This window comes from the organism of the source record quoted next, unplaced genomic scaffold (genome assembly GCF_019419815.1).
Source record: "Pyrus x bretschneideri cultivar Hongxiangsu unplaced genomic scaffold, Pyrus_bretschneideri_v1 Contig8, whole genome shotgun sequence".
Taxonomy (NCBI): Eukaryota; Viridiplantae; Streptophyta; class Magnoliopsida; order Rosales; family Rosaceae; genus Pyrus; species Pyrus x bretschneideri.
In genome coordinates, this window is record NW_025999820.1 from 5,448,396 (window position 1) to 5,468,023 (window position 19,628).

The following is a 19,628-nucleotide window of genomic DNA, read 5'->3' on the forward strand; positions in this document are numbered from 1 at the left end:
AGGTCATTTATCTGTGAAATTAAACAGTGATTCTGCGCATGCGTTGCACTACAAAAATGCATTTCAAAGATTTAACGTTTTGAGGTTTTTAGTTACATGTCGTTTTCATTGGTTAATGACTTGATTTTCTAGGCGAATATGACTTCAATTATTTTGTCACACTAGATATATATGCATCATACCAAAGAATTCTAATTTGGGGATATTTTATTATATTTTGGGGTATTTTATACTCCGAAAATTTTAACCATTAAATGTTTGGTTAAAGATATAATGACCAACTAGGGCCTTTCTAGTTTCAAGTGGGTAGGAAAGCCCTCCTTCCCCTTTAACATTATTTCATTTCACCGTACAAGGAACTGTATATTCTCTTTATCGTCGTTTAAATATCATTTTCGGAAAATATATTTGGATATTTTTTAATAATTAATATGAATCAAAGAAATCGACAGTTCATCATAAGAATGTTATTTATTACCATAGCCGTCTAATTATTATACATGTGAATGACTAAACGATCTTAACGTCGATTGAATTTTTACAAAAGTAACCTTTAGACGATGGTAAAAAAAACAAATTTGCAAAAACAGATATGGGAGTGCAAAACAAAAACACCAAGTCCAAAAATAATTTGATCCCTTTTGATATATAGACACCAGTTTTTGAGTCCACCAAATTGTACATGGAGGCGAAAGCGTTGCCTTGTTAAAAGACTTCTCCTGCTGAAGCTTTAAAATTAGTTAATTGTATACAAAAACGGCTGCCAAATTCCCAGGGCAAGATAAACTTCCACCATCGAAATGGATGATGGAAAGAACCTACAAAACACTCAATGGCTGCGAGTCACGCACCAGAATCACATCCAGTACGCCTACAATTCGGGAGCCGCTTCTCTGCAGAACTATGGACAGGAAGGCAGCTATCATTCCCCTTTCCACCAGCCGTTTGACAATGTTATTCGTTTCAGCATGGCGGTTGGCACAACACAGAGTGTCCACAGGAGGGATGTGGTATTTGAATTGCAAACTTTGCTGGAGATTAATCCAGGAAACGCCTCAAGGTTAACATGAGGGGAAGATCAGGAGGCCACTTTAAGTCGGAAGTTTCACACAAAAATGTTGGTCACTGGAGAAAAAGGCTGGACCCTCAGGCTTAGCAATCACCAAATCGGGAATGCACTGCTCTGCGATCCAAGTATGGCCGGAATCACCAGCGACTGATCAAATTTTCTTTCAAGTTCCATTGGACTCAGAGGTTTATCCTGTAGACATAACAAAAACTGTAAAAGAATAACTAAACTTTAATAAAACAAGTGGCATGGTGTTTATACTTACCGCGTAATTCACCCCATTAGATGCCTGGGCGGCAGGCGGGGCATCTTGCTGCTGTGAGTTCTTTAAGAATCGATGTTCTAATAACATGGCAGCAGTTGGCCTTTCTGCAGGATTTCTTTGGAAGCAGCATCTTAAGAAATCCTTACCCTCAGGTGACAATGTTTCAGGAATTGGTGGCGTATCCTTCATAACTTTAAACATGGCTGCAGCCTGGATTAATAGACAGGAGTTTAGAGAACTGTGGGAGGACTTAAAATGCAGTGCAGAAAATTATGTATGAAACTTGGACCCAAATATAAATTCACAATGTCAACTCGAAAGGCAGATGAGCAAAGCTAGACGGCAATGAAGAGGCGAAAAAGAAGTTAATGATTTTATCAAACTGTGTACGAACAGGTAAAAGCATGCCCTGCATCCCACTTAGTAGTCAGTACTACTATATCGACAAAAAACTACGGATTTGGACACACAAACAATGGATTAGAACCCTTCAAAGCACAAAATTGAAACAAGTTTCATGGTTGAATACAGAAAATGCATTATGTGCTTACCCCTTCGTACTCGCTCCAAGGAGGTTTTCCGGTGAACATTTCAATAATAGTGCAACCCAAGCTCCATATATCAACAGCAAGAGCCAGATCAGAGCTGCTATCTTTATGCATCACAGCTTGCATCAGCTGCAGGAAGAAAATTGTATCGGTATTAGAGAGCGCATAACCCCATAGGCTACCACATACTAATTAGCAAAAGATTACCTCTGGAGCCATCCAGTACGGGCTTCCCCTTAGAGAAAGATTACCTACGTGTCCCGAAAGCTACGCAACAAACAAATTGTAACTATGTGAGCCTAAAATCAGATGGTAAAGAATGAATACCAGCAAGTGATCTGAATCTATAACAATGTGTATGGTGTCTGTAATGATAGCAACATGAGCTGTGTGTAAAACCGCTCGATGACTAGATTAAGGAAACCATCTCAAAATCTCAAGATGACTTAGCCTATTACCTTGCCAAGGAGTAAAAAGAGCTACTAGCACCAAAAAAAAACAAAAAAAGAGTGAAGAATGAGAATCTAATGAAAGGGTGAAGAAAGAACCAGTACTCACATGTTTTGCCATTCCAAAGTCAGCTAGCTTGACAACTCCACATGAATCGACAAGCAAATTAGCCCCTTTGATGTCCCTATCAACAGAAAATGAAATAATATGCAGCCTAATTGACCCCAAGCACAATTCTATAGGCCCGTACACCAAAAACAATTCTTCCACATTTGACAATGATAAAAATTCGCATAGGTGAGCACTTCGTTATTATTAGATTAAGAATGCGATTGTACCTGTGTATTGTCTTTGTGCTGTGCAAGTAAGCCAACCCAGAGAGAATATGGCGAGTAAAATTACGAACAACAGCTTCTGTTATGGCTCCACAATGTTCATGGACATATTTGTTGATAGAACCAGGATGGACATACTCCAGATAGATGAAAAATCGATCATCAACCTGCATATACATGAAAGTATTTGGTGCTTTATTTTAGGCAACTCCAATGGACAAAAACTTGAGCCTGGATGCCTAAACACGCACGTAACAACGTTACTCACTATTTCGCTTCCATAGTACTGCACAATATTAGGATGCTTCAGCTGGCTGAGAACTTTGATTTCCTGATAAAGAAAAGTTTACAGAAAATAAGTAAGAAGCACAGTGACATCGTAACATATCACTCAATGCACCTGAGGAACCACCACACCATAGTCTACCTAATAGATTACATCAAAAATTTTGGTTGCCTACAAAAGTACTTTTAGTCTTCATGCATCTAGACTCTAAAATAATTTAAAGTTCGAGAAATTTGAACAACTGAAGGCTGCTATACTGCATGCTGAATCGCTGATATATTGATACTCCAGAGGTTCAACAGGTAGACTAAGGAAAAGTAACGTCAAACAGAAAAATCCTGGATAGCTAAATCTGTGGGGGTAGAGTCAACAAGCTTACATTATGTGTACATTCCTAGAACAAATTGAGAGTAAACGGATGATAACCTGCTGTAGCTGCTTTATACACTCTGCAGATTTTGGGTCCTCAGGAAATAACTCGACTTCTTTCATTGCACATAACGCTCCAGTTTCTCTGTTACAAACGAAAACCCTTCGTCAGCATTTAGCAAAGCAAATAGAAACTATGATCAGCTATTCATGGAACAGTATATACGTATTGGTAGCAACATAAACACTTCCGAACGTGCCACGTCCAATAAGCTTTCCCTTTTGCCATTGACCTTTGACTGGCTGGGACTCTGGTTTAGGTGTGAGTATAGCTTGTGGTGATGGTAGGCTAAGACTTGCTCCAGGAGGCAGAGGCAGTGGATGGACTTCAGCATAACCATTAACCTCACGCCGCACAGTGGGGGCTTCAAGTGGTAATCTTGGATGCAATGGCGATGTTGAACCTGGTGGGCTTCTGACATTTCGGCAGGGACTTCTATTGGATGGACTTTGTAGAGGGGAATTATCATTGCTCTGGATGGAGTATTCGGAGAAGGAAGGGGGTGGGTGCGCAGAAGGCACATCGCAAGTGGGCATCTCGGGGCCAGACCAGCCTTGATTTCCAACAGGAACAAGGTGTGGGAGCAGATCACCAGCACTGGGTCTGTGCGGGCTGAATGTAGGACTTGAGAAAGGACTAGCCGGAGCACTCCAAGTAGGTTTCGGAACATCAAGCCGGAAGTCGCTAGGATAGCTCCCTAAACCATTCCGACCTCGATTCCTCCTTGTAGACCTTGACCTAGGTTCAAAACAATGCTCGTTATTCTTTCGCGTTTCCCGGCGAGCGAACACACTGAAAATGCAAGACATACATGTCAATAAAGTCTCCTAGTTTAAGTATCATCATATGTGGTGCGTTCAAAGGCCAAAACTGCAACAAACAACGCAAAAATCTGACAAACATGGAAATGTTGGTGCATTCAAAATCATAATCTCCTATCTTTTTCGATTCCTACTTCAAGCATGTAATTAACATCCATTAATCATTTTAGTTCTCCAAATCCAGCAATAGAAAAAACAACTATGAAAAAAAATTATAATTTTCTCTTGTGAAGAAAAAACAAAATTTAATACTCAATGTGAAAATCAAACAAGAGACAGGGAGACTTTAACACCTCTGAATAGAAGTGTTGGAGGAGGTAGCGTCACGGGCCTTGGGAGAGGGCAATCGACAATCGCCGGAACTGCATCCGGAGCACCTCTCTCTCCGGCACCTCTCTTTGCATCGCGAATCCGCGGCCGATTCCGGCAATGGCAGCGGCTGAGGAGTCCCTGCCCCCGACGTAGTTTCCGGAAACGGCGAACTCGAACCCGAGCATTTATGATTATTGATGACTCCACCTCCTCCACCTTCCTGGTTTCCACCGCCAATACCGATCAAAAGCTGCTTCCTCTGTTGGGTAAGCTTCCTCCTCGACCGAAACATCCAGCCTCCCCCGTCATCGCTGGCCTTCTTTTTCGGCGACTCCCCTTTCGCCGACGAGGAGGAGGAAGAAGAAGAAGAAGAAGAGAAGGTAATGTTAGACAGCCAACGCATGGTGGAAACCATTCATGATCATCACAACCTGCGCAAACCCTAACAAGTTGGTGATTTGGATTCGACGACGACGAAGAAATTGAGGGGAAGGCCTAGGAGGTCCAGGAGAAGATCCATGAGAGGCCTGGATCTTCGTCGAGAGACCTGCAGGCCATGAATCAATTCCCCGAGACGGTGTCGTTAATTCGTTTTTTCTTCCCTTAATATTTTTTGTTTTTTTTTTGTTTAGAAAATGCGGAGGGCTTGAGAATTGAGAGGTTGATATTATTGTGCTCTGTTTTCTCTCTAACCATGTTTGAACAACGCGCGCGCTTGGTTTTTTCGTTTTCCTTGTGATCCGGCCGTTATTTCTGTTGTTTATATTTCAAATTTGTACTTTTGTTTATTTATTTATTTATTTATCTTAGATCAACTCCAATAATTGGATTAAAACTCTAAATAAGTTTTAAACTCAGCCAAAGCTTCTCAACTGAAAAAAGGTTTTGGGTTAAAACTTATTTTTGGGCCAATTTAACCCAAAAAATGAGCCAAGGTTAGTGGCTGGGACCCTATTGTTGGCTCTAGCTATCAGCCACTTGCAAAAGGACCAACGATTATTTTTTTTATCGGGCGGCTCATGTAGTTGGACGAACGGTGTAGATATCAAAATAAAATTTATAAATAAATGAATCCAACTGTTAAGATCGAATATGAGCAAAATCTAACGATATAAATGGAATCTTAATTAAAGTATCAAACTTATTAATGTGCAAAGTCCAAAACTATACCGTCAATTTAACACAAAGTTAGGCTATATGAATGCATATGCACGTCAAACTTACTTGAGTATTGTCTTTGAAATGCTTGATATTTTTGTGATTGATAGCATGGGAGACAAATTTAAACCAAAATAAGTAGAACTGAAAACATGACTAGTCTAAGTACTGATTTGGTACTGATGTGCTTTTATAAAAAATGGGTATAAAAAAAAGTTGAGCTCAAAAAGGTGTTTGGTAAATACTTAAAAACAATTTATTTTCACAGTTTTGGGTAAAAAAAAACTGAAAACGTGAAGCAGCAAAAATGAGCTTATTCTTGCAGCATAGCAGAAGCAGTTTTTTTTTTCAAAGCACAGTAATACCAAACTAGCCCTAAAACATTACAAACTCAGACATTTTGTTAGAAATTGTCAATTTTGCACTAAAAAGTCTTTGAGTTTGAATTTCTTTATTTCCTTCATTGTGTAGAGGAATTTGCTTGGGGATGAGGATCCTCTCTGTGGGGATCTTAGGGATCCTCATATCCTAGCCGTTCATCGTACACCGTACGGTCAGTTTTCGTTAGGTATTAGTTGTGTTTAATTTTAAATAAAAAAATTTAAATGATTTCTGACCGCACAATGTATAATGAATGACTAAGATATGAGGATCCTTAGAATCCCTACTATTTGAATCCGGATGGGATCCAAAAACAATTGGCCATCTTTCTGCCCTTTTGACTATTTTGTCTGTAGTCCCAAAACTTAATTAGTAAGTGGGAAATTCCTTTTGTTTCAAGGGGTCTTTTAATATGGGCCCGTCTAAATTTCTACGCATATTTTGAATGGAAATCACTAGTATTACGCTTTATAAGTGGGTCAGTAAGTAGGAAAGAGATCATCTTTGAAACTCTCTACCCAAAGCTCAGGGATCAAGTGATCCGGACCTTTGAAATTTGATCTAACGGCTAAAAATAGAGAAGTTAGTCAAAACTTTCAAAAGTTATAATAATTTTTGGTCGTTGGATCAAATTTCAAGGGCCCAGATCACTTGATCCTTGGGCTTTGAAGGAAGAAATCTGAAGATGATCTCTTTCCCAGTAAGTAGACCACACCTACACGTCAGATATTTATGTGTCCTTAATTTTCACACAAAGTACATCACGTGCCACTAAATTGTTTATGAAATGAGTTGTCAGATTCTAGATATTTGGGGGAGTTTATCTAAATCCTATACTAACGATTTCAAAAGGGAAAAAAACTTTCCGATTATGTATTGAGATTCAAATTTGAATGATTAAGTGTGTGATAGGGATGTCACTCAGTACTATGATTTGGTGGTATTCCTCTTCATTTGGAAGTGAGAGGTCTTAGGTTCGAATCTCATGGATGATGAATTCGATATCAAATTAGGTTGTACATTGCGTGGCTTAGCCGAACTCTAAAATCTACTTCAACCCTTGGAGTAAAACTCAAATTTTAGGTTCTAACCCTACCTTAACTTACTCCAACCCTTGGGCCAAATATGAGTTTTAACCCAAAACTTATTTTTGGGGCAAATTTAGCCTAGAATTTCCTTCGGGTTAATGGGTTGGTCCACCATATATGTGTATTTTTTTTAGTTTTATATTCATAAATTCATTTAATTCAACAGTTAAGATATAATATGATCAAATCTAATGATAAAAAAAAAGACCTAACGGTTTAAATTTAAATCTAATGGCTAAAATGATTAAAAAATATTTTTTAAGTGTTTCATATTCTTTCATGGTGTTCCGCAAGTTTCATGGTGTCAGTTTAGTGACTTTTTCATATTTAGCAGAATCTAAATATTTTTAGGTTAAAATGTTCATAAAATTAAATTAGGATAGTGTACATAATTTTTTTTTTTATAAAAATAATTACTTTAGAATCCTAAATTTATTCTTTAATAATCTCGGACGAAAAATTTAACCCATAAGGATTAGAGCAAAAAACTTGTTTCTGAGTTAAAAGCTTCATTTTCTTGGTTAAAAATTTTAGATTTTAACTCAAGGGTTGGAGATGGATAACCTTCTTATTTATCTATTAAATGACATGGATGCTTATGTGGATTTTAACTTTTTTTTTTTTGCTAGAAAAGAAAATCAATTAAATGTAAGAACCTCTAGTACAACTAGTTCCAGAAGCTTCAAACAGAAGAGCATTAGATGCTTCCACAGGGATACAAGCATCCCAAATATATATGAAGGTTATCCATCTTAATACCAACCGAAGCTAATGCATCCGCAAAAAAAGTTCGCTTTCCTAAACACATGGTTCCATCTAACTTCCTGAAACGAAGAGTCACACCACTTGATATCTTCTAAAATGGATCTTAAACTCCACGGAGTCTGGCACTTCCTTTGGACCACATTAATGATAAGCTTGGAATCGCCCTCAACAATAATATGGCTAAAATTTTTCCTTCTAGCCCAAATGATAGCTTCCCGAAGCGCCAAAGCCTCAGACACATTGATGGTATTTGATCTCAAATTTAAAGCTCCAACCAGAAGAAGGTTCCCCTGATCATTCCTAATAACAAAACCTAGATTTTAACTAATATTAAAGACAAAAATAAAACTGAGAAAACATAAAATTTGAAAAATTTAAAAAAAAATTTAAAAAAAAAAAAAACAAAGAAGAAACTTTAGCTGTAATCGTGTAAACAAGAAAGGAGGTCGGCAACCTCCGTCTTCCCCTTGCCGATAAGGTCTGCAACTTCCATGCCTTGGATTGATACAAAATTTTGATGCCTTCTACAACAAGTCAAGTTATTAGTCTCTTGAATCTTCATGAGGTAAGCAAAACAAAACGCTAAATTCTATATTATTGTCCATATATGTAGGGTTTGCAAAATCCTTTTAGTTTTGTCAGATCATGTTTTTGATGATTTTTCCACTCTTTTAGTTTTTCAAATCAAACAAACAACTATCACAATCAGTTCTGCTTGGTTAGCTAGCCAATCCCGAGGGCCCCATTTGGTGCCCTGGTATCTTTGTTGGCTAGTGAATTGGTCAGTCTATTCCATTCTTGAGCAAAACAAGTTCTGCAAATTCCGTATGCAAACTCCAATCCACCACTCATTATTGAGTCGTCCACCTGTAGCAAATTATTAATATCAAGGGAGAATCACGCAAAGAAGAGATTTCTTTTTTTTTTCTTTTTTTCCTTTTTTGTGATTATTAGGGTTGTATTTTATAACATGAAAAATGAAATTTCATCCAAGGCATTGCAGACCTCATAAGCAAAGATGAGATTCATTTTTTGTTATTTGGGTACAGTCTAATTATTTGTTTTCACGATTACAGCTAGGGTTTCTTCCCTTTTTTTTTTTTTTAATTTTATTTTGAATTTTCCAGATTCTATGTTTTTTCAGTTTTATTTTTATCTTAAATATTAGTTAAAATCCACATAAGCATCTGTGTCATTTAATGAATAAATAAGGGTTTTAAATAAGACCCTTGGATGTTATAAAATCTAAAGGCTACAAAGAAGTGCAAAAATATATATCCCTTGATCCTATGATTCCTGCAAATGATGAAACCAAATTGCAGCTGGTTTGGGTTCTGAATTGGTTTCACACCTGGCACAAAGGTGGGTTTGTTGATTTCTTGTTTACCTACAGGGTGAAAGGAAATCATGTACCTGGGAGCCATGCATAAATATCTATTTTGGTGGAACTTTTAAATTACGTATCCGTTTTGGGGGTGAGTTTTATAAATTTTGAGACTGGGAACTGTACTGTTTGCAAATCTGATTCAGGTTGAAGTTTTTGCAAACTAACTATAATTCAGGTTCAAACTGCAATTTGTTTTATGTTGTTCACAGGTAGTTTATGTGAATGTGGTCAGGTAACTTCAAATATAACAGGTTTCTTGATTGTTTAAGACTTTTGGTTGAATTTTAATGTTCTTCGTAATTGTTGCTAGGGAGACTAAATTTGTAAACAATATTTGCAAATTAAATGATCTATCACTAATAGGAAATGAGCACATTTATTAACGCTTAAGTAATTAATAATTCAATCATCAACTTCTATGGCATTTAATATTCAAGCAAGCTTTCTTAGGGAGACAGACGTTTTGGTTCCTTTGATTCCAGGCGCCGTTCATAGCCCTTGCCCAGCCCAACCATTCCATCATCGAGGTCAAACCTAGCAAGGGCTCTCTGTTAAAGCGATTTGTCTACAAATTTAGTTTTCCTAGCATTACTCAACTCTAAATAATGAACATGTTGCTTCAATGAAAAGGAAGAAGATCATGTGCCTATGGCTTTTTGAGATCAACGTTGATATGACTTTAATTTGTTGTTGGGCTTGTTGATTTTGAGGGACAGAGAGGAAGTCTGAGAGTCAGAGCTTTTCCATTTTTTATGGGTTCACTAGTTCTAGTGCTTGATGTGTACCCAGCACCAGCATATTATGTTTTGATTATTCTGGTTTTGGCGTTGTATGTGGGAGAGAATAGGGTGTGATCTAACTATCAAATTGAAGCTTAAGAGGAGAGGAAGAGTTTCACACCTCAAACGCGCCGTGTGGTGGTCAGAGTTGGCCGAAGTTTGGCTCAAAAGCCACGAGGCTCGCCAGGGAAGTTTGTTGGGTTTCCTGGGCTTCACAGAGACGAAATGAGAAAGACTCAACGTGGTGGACGTGGTGGTGTCATCTTCGCCATCATTTTCTCGATCTTGGGTGTATGGGTTCGGGGAGAGGGAGAGAGTGTGCGAGACAAAGAGAATGAGTGAGCTAAGAGAGAGTACTCCGGGGAGAGAGGAGAGAAAGAAAGAAGGAAAAGAGATGGGGGTGGGGAAGCTGCCACGTGGCAGCCAAAGAGAGAAGGAGAATTTGGAGAAAATCTAAAAAAGGAAAACCGGATTGGGTAAAGGATAGGGAAAAAAATCGTAATCTCATAATTCCTGTTAAAATGAAATTACAATTAATTGGGATGGGATTTCACAAGGCATGAAATGACACGCTCCATGTGTTTATTAGCCTTACGTTCGGCATGGAACGACATTCCACCCAATTGCATTTTATCTTGTTTTGTTTGTTCTTTTTTCCTTTTTATAAGACTTTGTCATGGCTAAATAAGTGGATCTTTACCACAGTGGTGGAAAAATGTGGCGTGAGTTTAATTCTTATCAGTGGCTAATCTAACATATCTAATCTAACAAAACCTATCGTTTGAGTGACAATAATCAATGCCTACATCATAGGAATGGTGCATTGTGCAAACCATAACTCTAATAAGCTGCAAAGCTCGAGTGAATGACAATAATACAAGTATGTGATAATCAATAAAAAGAAAGACCATCGATCACAATTTATAAACCTCAAATATAAGTTCGTAATTATGAAAACATAGTCAAGTCTCTAAAAACTCTGAAGGAGTTACCCAGAAATCCAACGACTTTTCCAATTCAAACCACAAAGATTCTCAAAAACTATCGTTCGTAAATACACTAAAGTCTAGGGCTAAAGGGACGCAGTTTGGCTGAAGCCTACATAAGTAACCAAACAGGAAGTGGACACCCATAGTGGATTAACCAAGCAAAGCCACCCCTGAGTAACCATGTAGGAAGTGACCCTCCATCGCGGATTAACCAAGCAGTGTCACTCATAGGAATCTGTTAGGCAGCGATCACCCATCGCGGATTGAGCAAACATGATCACCCCTAAGTATGTATGGCCATAAGGATCGCCCATCACGGATTAACCAAGAACTATCCATAGAAATAATGGTCCCCTATCGCGGATTGACCAAGCAGGACCATGGTCCCTTATCATGGATTAACCAAGCAAGACCAAGATAACCAAGTAGGTAGTGACCCCCATCGCAGATTAACCAAGCAGAGTCACACCTATGGAACTGTTAGGCAATGATCACTTATCGCGGATTAACCAAGCGCGATCCATAAATAGTATCGTCCCCTATCATGGATTAACCAAGCAAGACCATCCATGTACCACTGCTATATGGTGCAAACTTGGTGTCACTTAACCCTGTGACACTAGGCTACATAACGGTCCCCCTCAGTTTAACAAATATTTCAATATGCACTTCAAATCACTTTTTCACAAATATTTCCAATCCATGAATCAAATCGCATTTAATAAAAATAGATCGATGGCCAATTATAAAAATCACATTTTAACATAAAACACATTTATAAAACCAAATCATATCCACAAAGGATAATAATATAAGAAAACAGGGTAATAACCATATCACATATATTAAAGTCACTTACCGAGACAAGTCCACAAAGCCTCACTGAGTCTCTAGTAGTACTAATTTTAGTAATTCACATGGTTCGAGACATGTTGACCAAAAGCCAACTCTCAATCAACGATGAGGTCCACAACCCTCTATAATTCAATCTAGAAGATCTACACATTGGATTTCGGACCCATAACTTCCTAAGGGCCATATTCTGCTCATAGAACAACATACTAAAATCTCATCACAATCTGACAGTCGGATCTCCGCCAATTACTAGGGTTAGCGGTCAACAATTTATTTTACAAACTTAGAAATCCAATTCGGGAAGATCCATAGTCGGATTCCTAATTTGTCAATTCCTAATATCCTCAAACATTATGTTCTATAATACTTTAGAGTTTGGTGTCGATCCAACAGTCAGATTGTCGATTCATGCAATGATCAAGTGATGTATCGTAATGAAACTAAGTTCAAACAATCAACCATGTCATACAGATATCAATTCAAAGATAAAGATATCACTTTAGCATAAAATAACATCGGCGCCCACTGGCCACGAGCCACCGCACGCGCCACTACCGGTGGCGGTTTTTGGCGAACGGAAACCCAATTTTCCGACTAACTCTAAAAATTGTCAAATTTTACAGGCAAGTAGATTTCTATGAGAGGAACAACTTTTATACCTGGGCTGAAGTCCAATTCGGCGAGGAAACACCTAAAAGCCCCCTCGATCCGTCGGAGACCCTTGATTTGGGTGTTTTTTATTCGACTCCAAAACAGCTCCGCCGCTCCCAAACTTGTTTGGGCTTTTTTCCTGGGCTCAAGATGATTCTATAGGTGGTGGTGATCGAAGGAAATTGTTTCAAAATTGGAGGATCAACGGCAGGAACCCCCACACCCACCGATGCAGTTTTCCCGAATTCAAAGCCAAATATCTTTGATTTTGAGGTGTAATAGGATGAGGGATTGAGGGGGAGTGTTTTCCCGGTGGTTAGGTGACATGGTTCGCCGGAAAAACCAACGAAAAACCATTGGAATTGGTTGTGGAAAATGGGTCGAGTCACAGGTTCTCATTTGCCTATCCTCTTCCTCCCTTTTCTGATTGGCTGCCTCCTCCCCTTCCTCTCTCCTTTCTCTTATTTTCTTTTCATCTCAGTCGTCCAGTGTCACTTCCTTACTGCTCTAGAAAATCTGGAGATTTCTAAATGAGGGTCAAAATTACAAAAATGTCCCTAACTTTAAACGTTAATAACTCTTTCGTTAAAAATCCGTTTCGCGAACAGTTTGCGCCTACGTGTTCGTGTGATCGAGCTCTATTTGAAAATATAAATCGTGGCCTCGAAAGGTCTACAGATTTTAGATAATTAATTTCCAAACTTCAAACTTCGTAACTAGTTTAATTAAAATCTAAATTCAAATAAATTAATATAATTTCTTGAAAATTAATATAAAATCTCAATAATACGAATACGTAAATTATAACAGTGAAATCTAGGAGTGGGATTTCACAATTGATCCCTCAACTTTAATCTTCCTTAACTTTAATTCAATTGTAGCACTGGTCCCTCAACTAAAAATCTATTACCATTGGTCCCTCAACTTTAATCCAACTAGAGAAATTGTTCCTCAACTTTAATCCAACTGGAGAAATAGTCCCTCAATTTTAGCCCAATTGGAGCAATGGTCCCTCAACTTTAACCCAATTGTAGTAATGATCCTTCCAACATAACTCGTTTTGACAAATTTTTGACGAAGTTGACGAAAAACACACATAGCTACACGTTTTGATGAGTTGAGGGACCCCAATTGTAGTAATGGCCCTTCCAACATAACTTATATTGACAAAATTCTAATGACGTTGACAAAAAGAACCATAGCTACACATTTTGATAAGTTGAGGGACCAATAATAATAGATTTTTAGTTGAGGGATCATTGCTTCAATTTGATTAAAGTTGAGGAACCATTGCTACAATTTACTCTTTTAAAAAAGCTACCTTAAGCTAAAATCTTTCTTTAATAATTTCGAGCTAAAATTTTAAGCCAAAACTCTTGGAGGAGAAAAATTGTTTATGAGTTTGAACTTATTTCTAGGCTAAAAATTTATGTTTAACCCCAACCATTAGAGTTAGTCTTAGGGTTAAATACAAATAACTACCCAGCCTTTAGGGTTGATTCTAAATTTGCCTTAATCTTTTAAAATATTCTATGCAAAGGTTTTGAAAATTAAATATGTGTTAGGTCTCCAGTATTAATTAATTGACGACGTCCCCAACGTTAAATAACTGTGTGGACATATGTTGAAAATTCGAGCATCCCGTTTTATATATTTGTCCATGTCATTAATTACACTCTAGTGACCTAACAAATGTCAATTAGGTAATTATTTGTAATGTATTAAAATGTTGAGACTAATGGTTATATGAATATAGAATCATCCGCAATCTTTATTCGTCTCCAACAGATGATGTGGACGAGCATGAGGACAGTTAATTTACGGACCAACTGAAAAATGTAACTATAAATACATTAGAGATGATCTGGTGTAAATCTCATCGTCTTCTGTGATTAACCTATATTTTATTGTATAAAACTGTTTATTTTTTAATCATTATTTAACTATCATTTGCGGAAAAAAAATAATCAATTTGAAGATTGTTTCATCATTCGTATTGTACGTATTGGACAAACTGACCGTTTTAATGAGATTAATGTCCTTCAAGACTTGTTCATTTATTTTAAACGTACGGTTCATATGACTGACTAAACAATTATGTCAAGTTTTGTATAAAGTTTTATTATTTTTTGCGTAAAATTGTACTTTTAATTCACAAAAACGTCGATGAAGTGGCATATCTACCCTTAAAAGGTCAAGTACACCCTAATGCTAATAGCGAGTGATTAATTACTTGCCTAGGACGTGAACACTCCACGTTATAAAACAACACACACACTCTCTCTCTCTCTCTCTCTCTCTCTCTCTCGTTCCTTCCCCTTTTGTTGTCCTTTTATTTTGTAAGCTCTCTCTTTGTTGCTTCAAAAATTGGCGTAAAATAGCCTATTTTCAAATCTCAAGGGTCGAAATGATGAATATGATTGATGTGTAAACAATGTTTTTGATATAAATTTTGATCAATTCATTAACAGAATTGACTCTTCGCGTGGACGCTCTATTATTGCCTCCTATTCTTGAGGGGGTGATCAAGGTTGGGTGGCGATGCCCGCAAAAAATAAAGAATTGTTCACTCTTTTGGGGGCCTTTCGTACTCAAGGAAGAATTATTGAGCACACTAAAATCTAGTGGATGAGTTCAATCTTCATGAAAAGCCGGGTTTAAAATGATCAATTGGTTTTTATTTATGACGTTTGTTTGTGATTCAACAATTGGTTTTGATTCTGATCACTTCAACAATTGATTTTGATGATTTTAGTCAATTGCCTTATTATAAATTTGACGTTTGATTGTCTTAACTTTGAAATAAATAAAAGGTGGAGTACTGCAGGGACTTGAATGAGTTACTTGATGTGTAGGAAAGAGAAGTTCCTATTTGTACATAGGAAGAGGACCTTCCTCTGAGCCATTTCATATCATTTGGGCCTCTTATCCCCTTCATGTTCACCAAGTAAACCTTGCATTGCATTTCTGCTAGGGCATCTTTTTGTCTCCGTCGGTAGCAGAAATGCAATGCAAGGTATTTGCAAGAGGCCTTCAAGGCTCCTGTTATTCAATTCACAGATGATGAGAAATTTATTGCTTGTGGTTTTGACATGACTAGAACCTTCATCCTAGCTAATAAGAGAGAGAAATGTGTATGCTTAAGTTCAGGCATTCTACTGCACTTTAGAATAACGTACGAAAAGAAAGACGAACAAAGGACAAGGGGGAAACGTAAAGAAACTAACCAATATCGCTTGTGTGCTGTAAACTTCTGTTTAACCACTTCACTCTGAAGCTGAGCTACAAGACCGAAAATTCTAAAAGATAGTAAAAGCACAGATGTGACCAAAACATGGATCGTATTGAGAGTGCTACAACAAAATCCAGCTGCTTACGATCGAACCAATCACGATTCTTTTTCAACTTGAGTATCACACAGCATATGGCAGCAGGCCAATCTGTATCCTTAAGGAAAAATCAGAGACTTATTAAACTTCTTGCTTCTACTCGTGGTTCATGCCAATGCGGGAAAGCCATAAACCTGTGCTTCGGTGACTAATCTCCTGCAGATTCTGGGTTCTCCAACATTGTTGCAACTATCTTACATATAGGCATGATTTCGTTCTTACTTAGAAGCTTCATGGAAGGATGAACCTTGACATCAGGAATAAACACCCTATCTCCTATATCTAGATTGCTGACATCCACCTCAATCTTAGTAGGAATGTTCTCAGCTGGGCCGAGGTACCTTAGACTTGTTCTAATTTTGTTCAGGTGGCCACCTGTGTTGGCACGAAGAAGTGGTAATCAGTGCACATTTGCATGCCATCATACTTAAACCAAAACAAATCAGTCTTTAAAGAACGCACGAAACCATGTCAAATAGGGACTCCAATAACGCCAAGCTTTTAAACATTTTACACGCATGGTTATAGATATCAGAATGTGAGCAGCCAACCCGATACCCATTGGAAATGAGTGGAGCGGCCCAAGATCATTTAAGCTATCACGCGCAGGAAAAACTCTTAACAATAAATATCCTTATAATCTGAACAACAACAACATAAGCAGCTGCAATTTTGTTTTCAATACGTAACCGCTATAGATGCACATCGATGACCAAGTTTTCTACCTATTCCTAAACAATCCAACTTCAATGTTACGGTTATGGGATCAAATACGCAACTTGTGTTTACCAATGATATGAAACAAACCAAACAATGTGCAACCAAAGAAAATTAAATTACCTTTTTTGAGACCAGGACTAACATCTTCACCTTTGAAAACAACAGGGACATCAACTTTCAGCTCGGAACCCTCATCCGCCCAAACAAACACCAAATTCAGAATCTTCCCACTCTCCTGGTCCCTGTGAATCTACACAATCAAACACCCCAAAATTCAAATCCCTCATAAATTTTCAATATTTATATACATGGATGAAGAAAATGAGAAATTGCCTTGATGGGTATGACATTTCCGGATTCGAGCAAATCCGACGACCCGGACCCGGCTCGGATCTGGAGGGGGAACCGAGTGGAGCAGAAAAATGGGAATTCTACCGACTTGAGAATGGCCTGAATCTGCTTCCTCTCGGTGGTCAGCAACTGCTTCCTGGCGACCGGTCGAGCGGCGGCACTGCTAGGGTTCAGCTGCTGGGAGAACACGACGGCTGGGATTCGACCTTGAGCTCTGTCTTTGACGGAGACTCTGTTGCCAGCGACCTCCCGAGGGATGGCTTGGATCGTGTGGTAGAGAGCCGCGAATGATGAGAATGGAGGTTGCGGTCCGAAGCTAGAATTTTGCAGAACCGAGCGGAGGTTGCCGCCGGCTGTGCGCCACCGATTGGCCATTTTTGCTTTGGGGTGGGGCGGGGGCAGGGGTGTGTTGGTCTCCGCGCAGAGGGTTTTGGGGTTTAAGGGTCTGGGCCTTTGGGTAGAGGTGACCTTTGCCTTATCAGAGTGGTGGGCTCGTTGAATAATGGACTTATTGGGTCTCCAATTTTGGGGGATGTGGGCGCTAATTACCGTCTCTTAAATAGAGGAGGAGAAGTTTTTTGTCTGATTATCACATTATTACGCGGTGTTGTCAATTTACGTGTATATGAGACTAAGATTTGTACTTTCACAAATAGATAAAGCTCGTTATATTAACCATAGCTCACATAAATTGCCAACCACAACCTCTTCTTAAATATTGTTTCCTTAACAATACCCTTACCATCTTCTCTCCCAAGTCGTTACTATGAGAGGACTCGAATTTGAGATCTCTTCATACCCTTATGATACAGTGGGGATAAGTGCTACAAGGAAAGGGGATATGAAAACTTGCAAATTCACTAAATGAATTGAGGAAAAAAAAAAACCGATAATTATAAAGTACACAACAATATTTAAAATACATTGCTGAATTTAACGGTTGAACGTTAATTTTAAGAATGCAAACAAAATTTGACAAGTGAATATGAACTAATAGAAAGGTGTCCACCATACATTGATGTACAATAAATAAAAATTTGGCATTAGGTTTGTGAATGGTGGCATAAGAATATTTTACACACACACACACATATATATCTGGTCATTTGTTTTCATATGCTGAAGTAAAAATTGATTGGCATTCCATTGTCAAATACATGCACGTGATAAACCTCTCACCCTTCGACTCTGGGCCACCGTCCCAAAGGCCACAGCCACAATAAAGTCAACAGCAGAAAGGGTGCAACAAAAGAGAGAGAGAAGAAGAAGCAATCAAATTGTAAATTGCGTAAAATTTTGGAAGAGCGTGAGACAAATTGGTTGATGCGGATTCAGGGGCTGGTCTGCCATTCCCACAAACTCACCCTCTCCTACTATTCTATACAATTCAGGTGTGCGCGTGTCAACTTAACAATTACTTACACGAAATACGTTCATCGTCAGATAATTTTTTTTGTTTAACGATTGGTTGTATGCGTAAATTTTTCCCTAAACAACAATGTATTATTAGATTACGATGCTAAGTACGGTGGATTCCATTTAAGTTGCTTATTGTGAACTTTTGTGTGTGTGTATATATATTATATATGTGTAGTACTTGACATATTAACTATTTAAACCAAATTTTATAAATCATATACCGTAACACGTTGATGATTGAATTATTATTAAAATATTAATTCAAATGATTATATATATACATATCATCCACAAGTAGGTACCTTTTTATCTTTTTTATTTTTGGAATTTTGTATTTCCAGACGTTCGTACCTTTTTCTCTTTTCATTTTTGGAATTTTCTTGTGTTTTCAAATCATGTTAGGTCAAGTCAAATTTTCGTATTCCACATTACAAATCAGGGCATGGGACCAACAAAAAGTTTTGTGAGGTGATGACATATGCTTTTAGCCGCATTCAATGATTAATAGATTTTTTTTTTTAACAAATAATATGATGATTACACTAAATTATTAAAATTACATAAAAAATAGAATTTAAACTTGGACGCAAAGTGTAAAACACAAAGCTCTAATCAAATTTCAGTGAGATTCCTTTGTTTCTCGTAGATTATTTTGCTAGGAACCATCTTCAAAGTATAAATACGACTGAGATGATTACGTGTTTTTATTTTAACGATAAATGTCAAAGAAAATTATTTTCTACAAGTATGGATGTTTTTTTTAATGTTAAAAGAAAACCGTAAAGAACTCCAAAAAAAAAAAAATTATAAAAAGTTTTGAGGTTCTTATATCTTCTGACTTTCTAATTGTAAAGATTATCATACAAAAAACGTAAAGCCACATCAGAAGGTAAATTACGAACCCAATTATAAAATAAAACTTAGGATAACCTAAATTAGCTAACCGATTGCATCCTAATTTAGAAAAATGACCACTAGAGAGTTTATATAACTTTAGGATATTGAAGATATGGCATCATTTTCATCTAGATGTGTTGATGTGATAACACAATAGTTAAACCATGTTTACAATTACTTGTGCAACTTAATACCATTAAAAAGAACAATTAATGTTAATCTTTATTTTATGTGACCGTACATGTGAAAACAATGGCAACGAGGATTGGTTTAGTTGGTAAGG

General features: G+C 37.6%; 2 protein-coding genes across 3 annotated transcripts; both read right to left on the reverse strand.

Annotated features, from left to right (window-relative positions):
* Window positions 1–623: 623 nt before the first annotated feature.
* On the reverse strand, window positions 624–10,332 carry LOC103957604 (mitogen-activated protein kinase kinase kinase 5). 2 transcript variants are annotated; one of them, XM_048575829.1, is made up of 11 exons: window positions 10,196–10,332; window positions 4,498–4,852; window positions 3,549–4,175; window positions 3,380–3,467; window positions 2,936–2,998; window positions 2,671–2,834; window positions 2,441–2,516; window positions 2,090–2,149; window positions 1,886–2,011; window positions 1,335–1,544; window positions 624–1,261 (listed from the first exon to the last, which is right to left on the reverse strand). In XM_048575829.1, exons 2-11 carry the CDS (start codon window positions 4,806–4,808, stop codon window positions 1,160–1,162), a joined length of 1,827 nt encoding a protein of 608 aa, XP_048431786.1. In that variant the 5' UTR covers window positions 4,809–4,852; window positions 10,196–10,332; the 3' UTR covers window positions 624–1,159. The 2 variants fall into 2 exon arrangements, with proteins under 2 accessions (XP_048431786.1, XP_009368062.3); XM_009369787.3 differs by having other exon boundaries at window positions 4,498–5,063; window positions 10,196–10,325.
* Window positions 10,333–15,783: 5,451 nt separating this feature from the next.
* LOC103956458 (50S ribosomal protein L25) lies at window positions 15,784–17,547 on the reverse strand. Its single transcript, XM_009368457.3, has 3 exons — window positions 17,012–17,547; window positions 16,799–16,928; window positions 15,784–16,333 (listed from the first exon to the last, which is right to left on the reverse strand). Exons 1-3 carry the CDS (start codon window positions 17,402–17,404, stop codon window positions 16,107–16,109), a joined length of 750 nt encoding a protein of 249 aa, XP_009366732.2. The 5' UTR covers window positions 17,405–17,547; the 3' UTR covers window positions 15,784–16,106.
* Between the last annotated feature and the right edge of the window lie 2,081 nt (window positions 17,548–19,628).